We start from the raw sequence: 9833 nt of genomic DNA, 5'->3' as shown, positions 1-9833 counted from the left end.
CACCTCTGGTTTTTCTCTGAGTGTTCGTCTTTTTGTTGTTGTCGGTCTCTTGGGGAGATTAAGCGTTGGAACTCGAACTCTCTTTTTGGTTGGAGAGAGCTGTGGCGTTTCCCTACTGCCCCGTCGCCATCTTGGTCCCCCCCCCAAACCTGATTATTTGAGGAGAAGATTACATTTAATAATCTCCTTGGTAGAAATTTAATAGTGATATTTTTCTTCTCTGTACAGATTTAGGTTTGACAATTAATTTTTCTTATTTTTGTGTTGGTACTGGGGCTTGAGCTAAGGGCCTGGGTGCTGTCCCTGAGCTTTTTTTTCCTCAATGCTAGTGCTCTGTCACTTGTACCACAGCTCCATTTCTGGCTTTTTGGAAGTTAATTGGAGACAAGAGTCTCACAGACTTTCCCAGGCTGGCTTTGAATCACAGTCCTCAGATCTCAGCCTCCTGAGTAGCTAGAATTACAGATATGAGCCACCATTGCCCAGCTTGACAGTTAGATTTTAAGAAACATTTTCACTTCTGAATGTCTTTATTAATATTTGGTGTCCATTGTGTCTTTTTATTTTTTTTATTTGTTGTTTTTGGGGGTCCTGTTGTGGGGCCTGAACTCTGGGCCTGGGCGCTGTCCCTCAGCTCTTCAGCTCAAGGCTAGAGCTCTACCATTTGAGCCACAGTGCCACTTCAGGCTTTTTTTCTTTTTGCTTATGTGGTGCTGAGGAATAGAACCCAGGGCCTCAGGCACGCAAGGCAGGTGCTCTACCACTGAGCCACCTTCCCAGCCCCTGGTGTAAATTTTAAAGAGAAGAACTTGAACATAGGCATTTACTGGTATAAGAATAACAATAATAAAGGTTACTTTTATTGGCATGTTGTCAGAAACTTCATTGCTACATTCAGAAATCTCTTTAGTATACTCTTACGTAGCACTTAGATAGCTATTATAAGATACAATTGCACTATTATTTGTTTTGATCAGTTGTTTGACATGTGTTTATTTTTCCTCTGCTTTCCTTGCCTTCCTGCTTGGGCAGGACCATCTCTGTATGAAATACAGCTGTGTGTGCAGATGTAAAATGTCTACAACATGCAATGGCGAATGAAGTTGGAGATGTCTATATTAATAAAAATCTCAGTAGGCCCAGAGCCAGAGGCTCACACTTGGCATCCTAGCTGCTCAGAAGGCTGAGAGCTAAGAATGGTTGTTTGGAACCAGTCTGGGCAAGAAAGTCAATGAGACTCTTATCTCCAGTTAACTTCCAAAAATCCAGCAGTAGAGCTGTGGCTCAAGTAGTAGAGTGGGAAAAAAAAAAGCATAATGTAGATGCTGACATAGACATGCATTTATTTCTGAAAGAAAATGTTAATTTGGACGAGGGAGGGACTTTGGAAGAGAAAGAATTCTTTGATAAAGGGCATTTGAATGTCAAAATGACCCTGGGATTATAAATGAACTATTATTTCCATTTTGAGTTGAGTTTATAAATGATCTACCTATCTAAAATATACCATCATTTCTCTTTACAGATAGATAGGGATATAGCTATAGCTATTGACATAGATATATATTGATGGCCTAATACCTTTGGGGCAAGCATTGTACCACTGAGTCACACCCCCTAACTGAGTTCACTAATACTGCTTTTGTAGAACATATAAAAGTCTTGAGACTCAAAATTTTAATAGTTATTTGTAGAGAGTCATCTCTATGGAGTATCTTTTCTTCTCTCTGTGTAACATAGGAGGCTATCAGGAGAAAATAGCAAGTTTGGGAGCTGTGTTAGGTGAGTTGAAAAAAGCTTGATTAGGAAGCTAAGCCTATGCCAAATGTAGGCTTCTTTAATTTCCTAAATATGTATGTCATCTTTTTGTACTTCACACTTACAGATTACTAAAACAGGCGTCAACATGGAAGACGTGGAGCTCGTACCCGCTTTAGAATGGCTATCAGAGAGACAGCAGTACTATCTCTTGCAGCAGTTTAAAATATTTTCCAATTTCCGGTAAGACAAATGAAACTAAATCAGTTTTTCAATAGTTGATTCTGTTGCCTGAGCCACATCTGCATTTCATGTTGGTGGGACCATGTTTCTTGGGAACTATAGGAGAAATGGGATGTTCTATATACAAGTTTTAGGGAAAGGAAACTCTTGTTCTTTTAAATTTTTATTATACTTTTGTGTCTGCACAATTACTAGGATTTGAGCTCAAGGCCTGGGCACTGACTCTTACCTTTGTCCCCTCTATGCTATCATTTGAGTCACAGCTCCACTTGCAGCTTTTTGGTGCTTAATTGGTGTTAAGAGTAGAGTATGTTCTTGCCCTGTGTATAGCCCTTAGTTTTGTTCCCAAAATTCATAAAGTCATTTTGAATGTGGACTTACTGATGGCAAAGGTCATAAAAGATGGTGTTGTTTGAATTTGGAGTGGTTTTGAAAAGTTCAATAAATGCTAGGCGTGGTAGTATATCCCCACTACAATCCTACTTACATGAGAGGCAGACTGCAGTCTGAAGTTGGTCAGGAGCAAGAAAATGTAGAACCCTCTCTGAAAAATAAAGTATAAGAAAAGGGTTGGAGCGTTGCTCAAGTGGTTGTTGAATGTCTGCCTAGCAAGTATAAGATCTTAAGTTCAAACACAGTACCACAAAATGTTTAATGCATGGACCTGCAGATTCATTACAAGGCCAGAATAACAGTTGGAAATAACACTGGTGCAGCTGTTTTGTAAATTTCTTTTTGCTTTTGGTGCTGGTACTGGGGTTTAAACTTGGGGCCTTGGCATTGTTCCTGAGTTTATTTGCTCAAGAATAGTGCTTTACCATTTGAGCCACAGCTCCACTTCCAGCATTTTACATTTTGGTGGTTATTTGGAGATAAGAGTATCATGGACTTTCCTGTCTGAGCTGGCTTTGAACTGCAATCCTCAGATCTCCCTCACCCTCCTGAGTAGCTAGAATTACAGGCATGAGCCAGTGGCAGCTGGCTGATGCAGTTTTAAATATACAGAAAATGGTGGAGGGGTGAATTTGTCCAAAATGCATTATATGAATGAATGGAAATGCCATACAAAGCTTCTCGTATTCCAAGTGTGTACTAATTGAAAAAATATATATATAAGTGAACAGATACCAAAAACTGTCCTCGATATGATATCCTAAGCTGATAATTAGTTTTACATGGTAAGTAGTTAGTGCTTGCACATCCTTGATAAGACATTTCTGAGAGCTGGTATTCAGCCACCTGCCCCAATGTGGCTTAGATCCTAGGCTTTTAGGTGGTGGGCTGTGTGCTGATCAGAGCTTTCTGGTTGAATGGTGAGTGCCTGTTGTAGGGCTTTCTTGTGGACTGGTATGCATGGCTAGTGCGGGACTTTCTGGTAGACTGGCATGGATGCCTGATGCAGAGCTTTCTGGTGGACTGATGGGTGTGGTTGGAGCAGTTTTCTGATGTATTGATGACTCTGCCTTGTTCAGAGCTCACTGTGTAGTGGTGTGTTTGTCTTGTGAAAAACTTTCTGGTGAAATTTTATTTGAGTGGTCTAGAACTTTCTGATGGACTAGTGAATGTCTGGGCAGCGCAGAGCTTTCTGGGATGTGTATCTGCTTCAGAGCTTCCTGGTGGATGGTGGTGTCAGTTTCAGAATGTGGTGGACCATGTGTGCGACTGCTTCATAGCTCTCAGGAGATTTGACTGTGGCCTGTGCCGAGCTTCCTGGGGGAGGGTGTGCATGCCCGGTGTGTCACTTTCTAGTGTACGAGCGTGTGTGCCTGGTGTGAATGGGTGGTGTCAAGTTTTTTAGTGAAGTGTGTACCTGGCATAGAGTTTTCTTGTGGGTTGGTATGTGTCTTGGGCTAACCCTTGGGTGGACTCATGTACATGTGTGCTGCAGAGCTTTTGGCTGGACTCCTGTCTGTCTGGTACAGAGCTTCCTGTTGGATTCTTGAGCATGCCTTGTGACAGAGCTTTCTCACAGGCTGTTGGTTGTTGCTTGTGCAGATCTGTCTAGTGGACTATTGTGTGTGGCCAATGAGGAGCTTTGTGATGGACTGGTTTTATGTGGGGGGGTGAGGCGGTGCATTGCTAATGGTACGGTAGTATGTGTGCTTGCTGCAGAGCTTTCTGGTGACAGTGTATGTGACCTCTGCAGAGCTTTCTGGACTGGTGTGCATGCTTGGTGCAGAACTTCCTGGTAGGCTTCTGTGTTTGGCTCGTGCAGTGCACTCTTGTGGACTGTCAGGTGTGGTGTGTGCAGTGCTTTGTGATAGACTGGTCTGTTGCAGAGCTTTCTGGGGGAGTGTAGGGGACACAGCTACCTGTTCTGTGTGTCTAGGACAGAGCTGTCAGGTGGGTTGGATTGGTCTACTGGACTGGTGCAGAACTTTCAGGTCAGTCGTAGGTTCCTCTGTCTAGAGCTGTCAGGTGCGATTGGCTGTGTAGAAGTGTAGATCTGCCTGGTGGGCCTCCGTGCATGCTTGGTATGGAACTTTCTGTTAGACTGGTGTTTGTGCCTGGCGCTGGCATTTGTGGTTGGCTGGTGTTGGGGGTGCTGATAAGTGTCTTTGGAGAGCCCTTTGGACATTAGTTTGGTGGACTTTTGTTTGTTGCTTTGCACAGAGCCCTGTGATGGATCAGGTTGTGTTGTGTGCTGGTATTTCTGTTTCTGGCACACTGGTGTGTGTGGTTTGTGTAGAGCTTTTTGGCGGACTTAATTTAGAAATGTTTTTTGTTGGTACCAGGGTTTGAAGAAGTCAGGGCCCTGGAGTTCTTCAACTTGTTTGCCTGGCTGGAATTCTACCTCTTGGGTTATGCCTTCATCCTGTCTTTTTTTTTTGTTACTGGGGTACAAAAACTTGAACTGGAGGCCTTGCACTCTTACCCAAGTTTTTGTTTGTTTCTAGCACTTCCCACTTGAGCCACGCCTCCACTTCTGGCTTGTTGCTGGTATAATAACTGTAGATAAGTGTCAGAGATGTGTTTTTCTGGGCTGGCTTTAAACCATGATCTCAGGTCTCAGCTTTCTGAGTAGCTAGGATTACAGGAGTGAGCCACTGGAATCTGGCTTCTGGTGGGCTTTGTGTGTGCCTGGAGCAGAGCTTTCTGGCTGACTGGTGTGTGGCTGTTGGTGAATTTTCTGGTGAACTCATACATTCACTTAATGTAGAACTTTGAGGTAGATTCTATGTGTCTGGTGCAGAGCTTTCTGATGAATTAGTTGGGTAGTTCATGCAGAGCTTGCTGGTGAAATGGCATGCATGCCTGGTTTAGGAGTTTCTAGTGGTCAGTATGTGTGGCTGGTGCACAGGTTTTGTGTCTTTATTGGTCTGTCTGAGTTACACTGATGTGTTTGTCTGGTGGACAGTTTTCTTTTGGACCATGTTGTGGCTGGTGCAGTTTCTGGCTGGACTGGTGTGCGTGCCTGATGAGACCCTTTCTCGTAAAATGCAGTGCGTGGCTGGCATGCCCCTCTGTGGTGGACTGGTGTGTGCGCCTGGTCCAGAGCTGGCGGGGCTTGGTCTGTGTGGCTGCTTCAGGCTGTTCTGATGGGCTGGCTTCTGTGCCTGGTGCAGAGCGCTGTTTGTGTTCTGTGGACTGGTGCATGGCTGGTGCAAGGGCCCGCTGCAGGGTCAGTGAGGGGTTTTCTAGATTCCTGAGGAACTGGCATAGAGGGTGTGGACTCCTGTGAAATGTCATTGGAAGGCTGCTCATGTGGAGTGCGGTTGCTAGATCTGTGTGAGGTGACTGATTGCTCAGGCCTCTAAAGAATACCTGAGATGGCCTTGGACTGCTTAGATAACGCCAGGGCTGTGGCCAAGACTGACCATCCACCTGGATCCCTGGGCATTTGCGTCCCTTCCTCAGTGGCTTTCCCCTGCTACCTAAGAATGTAAAAGTCACAACGGTTACCATTTCTTCAAGAGGCAGTGACCCCAGGGAAGGGGGGTTGAGGGTTAGTCAGTTAGACCTCGAGGGTACAAAGTAGGAGTCTGGGCAACAGATCAGAGAGGGGCATGTCTACTTCACCTATTATGGAACATAAATAATCACCAAAGAAACCTATCAGCACTCTTTCATGTGGTTCTTTTGAGTTCTTTAAGACGGCACATGAATCTGTGTTTTGTAAGTATGATAAAATATCAAAATGACATATACCATCTTAATATTTATTCAGTACTCTACAAAGATTTTTATTTATCAGTTACTATTTCATTGTCACTGAAAATTGGGTTTTGACTATTCTTGGTCTAAAAGTTAGCTTTCAAAATAGTAAGCCAATTACTGTATAAGGGAAAGTAATAAACTTAGAGATTTTGATACTTACTAGTATGTTGCAGCTAAGTAAACTCTGTGTCTGATTTTCAAGTGCATTTATCTCTTACCGTATATTCTGTTGACAGTTTGGTAGAAAATTTATATCATTTAATATTTATTTTAATGCCTTTGGGATAAGTGAAACATATTGTAAGGAATTTTATACTACTGTTAAGCTCTTACTAAATTCTGTATAAAAATATGATTTGTAAACATAGAATGTAAGAAGTGTTTTTCCTTTCAGAATTAATAAGGCTTTTGTTACCTGGAAAGTGAATGTTAGGAGAATTAAGACAGAGACGAGCAAGTAAGTCTTGATATGCAATAAATTTATACAATTTTTTGGGGGGGTCTGGTCTTGGGGCCTGAACTCTGGGCCTGGGCACTATCCCTCAGCTCTTCAGCTCAAGGCTAGCGCTCTACCACCTGAGCCACAGCGCCACTTCCGGCTTTTTTCTTTTTGCTTATGTGGTGCTGAGGAATCGAACCCAGGGCCTCAGGCATGCAAGGCAAGCGCTCTACCACTGACCCACCTTCCCAGCCCAAATTTATACAAATTTTATATGTACCTATGCACCATTGCCTCACACCTGAAATCCTAGCTAGCCAAGAGACTGAGATCTAAGGACCAAGGTTTGAAGCCAGCTTGGGCAGGAAAGCCCATGAGACTCTTCTCTCCAGTTAACCACTATAAAGCCAGAAGTAGAGCTGTGGCTCTACTTTTTCAGGCACCAGCCTGAAAAAGTCAAGGGACAGCATACCCAACCATGAGTTCAAGCCCCAATAGTGGTACCAAAGATACTGAAAGGAAAGCTATATAAGTGTACTATGAAAGCGATGCCAGGTTTGATGCCATGGCTGGCTTGGGAGTGGCGTTCTCCCACGCAAGCATATCTCCAGCCACCAAATGTCATCATGGTATGCCGTTGCCGCACACATTTTTGATGAAACTACACGCTACCCAGGCTGCTTTCTTAGCATTGTCTTTTCAACATTTTTTTAGTTTGCAGAAGTTTGACAATGTTGATATGTCTTTGTTTGTCTCTATTTTGAGTTCCCTTAGCCTCATGGTCTAATGGGGCTCATGGTCTATGATTGTCTTTTGCCCAATTTTGGAAGTTTTCAGCTATTACTTTGTAAATTGAAAGCATATAATTTATTTTATATAACTGTTTGGTATCACAAAATTATTAGACTTCCACAGCATAACAGAATAATACTGTGTGTTTTCTCTTCTGTTTTGCTTTTTTACTCAACATACCCCGCACCCAGAGCATTGCATGCAACACCTTCCAGTGCTTACTTAATCGCATTATCTAACGTGTGGTCTGCGTAACAGGAGAGGGTTACAGGAGTGTTTTCTGCACAGTGCCAGCTTGCCTCTATGTGAAATAAACTCTACTAGTTACCTCTAGATACATTTTCTGTATTTGGAATGAAATATGTCTGAAAAATTTTAACTTTTAGGATATTTTTGTATAAACATCTCTTTTTCGCTGATGAGTTTTTCCAAGACTGTTTACTACATATAAAGGGACTTTGTGAAGATGCAATGAATTTCAATAATAATAAAAAACGTAAGGATAAGCCACCTGTGGTGTGTTTTGTGAAGGTGAGTAGAAGGATATCACCATATACCAGCACTGGTATAGAAACTCAGAAAAACAAACAAGCCATATGTCTGATTTGAAAGTCAGATTGGGTCATGAATGTTAGGCCCTCAGTAACAGAATAAGGGGAAAACAGGATCCAAGTCTCCCCCAAAGGATAGAGGCCATCTTAGTAAGCAAGAATTGAAGTTTCTGAGATTTAAGGAAAAGCCAGGTCAGGTATAGGAAGGGCGGAGATGTGTAGTTAGGAAAACACAGCCTGGGATGAGGAGTCAGTAAGGGGCAACTTGTTCATGAGAACTGGAAGGCTACAGGGCGGGATGGAGCAGGTGAGGAGATAAACAGGCAGCAAGTTAATGAAGGATGAGGTCTTACAGTAAACACCACGGATGGCATTGTGAGTGTACCAAAACACTCTCTTTCCTGGAGGAAAGAGACAAGGTTAGCCAGCCTCAAATTCACTGTCCCCAACCCTTCGCCTCCTATGTGCAAAAGCACACCGTTAACCCATATTTGCTCATTTTATCCAAATTTCCCTTTCAACTGAACAACATGCATTTTACAGGTCACCACCTACCCAGATTCTCAGAATAAGGTACAGCAATGACACAGGATCATTTTTTGTAGCCAGAAGTGAAGTTAGTCAGGCTGGGAAGGTGGCTCAGTGGTAGAGTGCTTGCCTTGAACGCATGAGGCCTTGGGTTTGATTCTTCAGTACCACATAAGCAGAAAAAGCCGGAAGTGGCGCTATGGCTCAAGTGGTAGAGCTGAGGGACAGCGCCCAGACCCAGAGTTCAGCCCCACACGACCGACCTCCCCCCCACCCCTGTTAACAAATTCCTCAGTTGATTCTTACATGGGGTGAATTTCCAAACTTTTTTTTTTTTTCTGATCTTGGGGCTTGAACTTAGGGCCTGGGTCCTGTCCCTGAGCTTTTTCACTCAAGGCTGGTACCCTACTACTTGAGCCACAACTCTACTTCTGCCTTTGTTGTGGTGCTTAATTTAAGATAAGAGTCTCAGGGAGGGGCTGGGAAGGTGGCTCAGTAGTAGAGCGCTTGCCTTGCATGCATGAGGCCTGGGTTCGATTCCTCGGCACCACATAAGCAAAAAAGAATAAAACTGGAAGTGGTGCTGTGGCTCAAGTGGTAGAGCACTAGCCTTGAGCTGAAGAGCTGAGGGACAGCGCTCAGACCCAGAGTTCAGGCCCCACGACCAGACCCCCCCCCAAAAAAAAAAAGAGTCTCAGGGACTTTCCTGCCCAGACTGGCTTCAAACTGAGATCCTCAGATCTCAGCCTCCTGAGTAGCTATTTTTAAAGAATAATAACTAGACGTTTCTAAACATGTTGTTTGAGGGAAAACATTGTAAATAAAGAGATACTGAGGGAATCATTACACTACTAAAACAATGCAGGTGTAAATATAATTCACAAGGGACTGAATTATAACATTGGTGGTACGAGCAAAGAAGAAGAAAGATTTTGAGACGTGTTTTATTGGGAAAATCAGGGCCTAGTGTTGAGCTGTGAGGCCAGGAGAAGGAGAACTAGTAAATCCAAATGCTGAGTGAGAGGAGGGCTGTTTGGTCTTGTTTGCTTGGGGACTATATATTTAATTATTATTATCAGTATACCTAGAGATGCAGAGGTCTGCATGTTTATTGATGAGAATGCAGCAAAAGAATTTCACTATAGGAAAAAGAAGAAAATACTGAATGAAGGGAGGAAGAATGGTAGCAATTGTATGATAGATGAAACGTTCTTTTCCGATGTTACCCCAAAGAATTAATGGCATGTTTGATACAAATCCTCTATACTGGATCCAGAATTAATTATGAGTAAATTTTATCTTATTCTTTATTATTTAATGTTTAGCCTCTATCCTGCATTTCATGTTTATGTTTTGATAAATAT

General features: G+C 43.0%; 1 protein-coding gene across 1 annotated transcript in view; it reads left to right on the top strand.

Annotated features, from left to right (window-relative positions):
• The window catches only part of Dnah14 (dynein, axonemal, heavy chain 14), a gene marked incomplete at its 3' end in the record, with an annotated part of 224776 nt that overhangs the window by 19555 nt on the left and 195388 nt on the right, over window positions 1-9833 (top strand). Inside the window, 3 exon segments of the mRNA XM_013036175.1 lie at window positions 1886-2001; window positions 6554-6616; window positions 7777-7921. Of these exon segments, the coding sequence (XP_012891629.1) occupies window positions 1886-2001; window positions 6554-6616; window positions 7777-7921 (324 nt within the window).

This window comes from Dipodomys ordii, unplaced genomic scaffold, assembly GCF_000151885.1.
Source record: "Dipodomys ordii isolate 6190 unplaced genomic scaffold, Dord_2.0 Scaffold251, whole genome shotgun sequence".
Lineage (NCBI taxonomy): Eukaryota > Metazoa > Chordata > Mammalia > Rodentia > Heteromyidae > Dipodomys > Dipodomys ordii.
The sequence above is the reverse complement of the archived record's forward strand: the minus strand, read 5'-3'. Positions and strand labels throughout refer to the sequence as shown.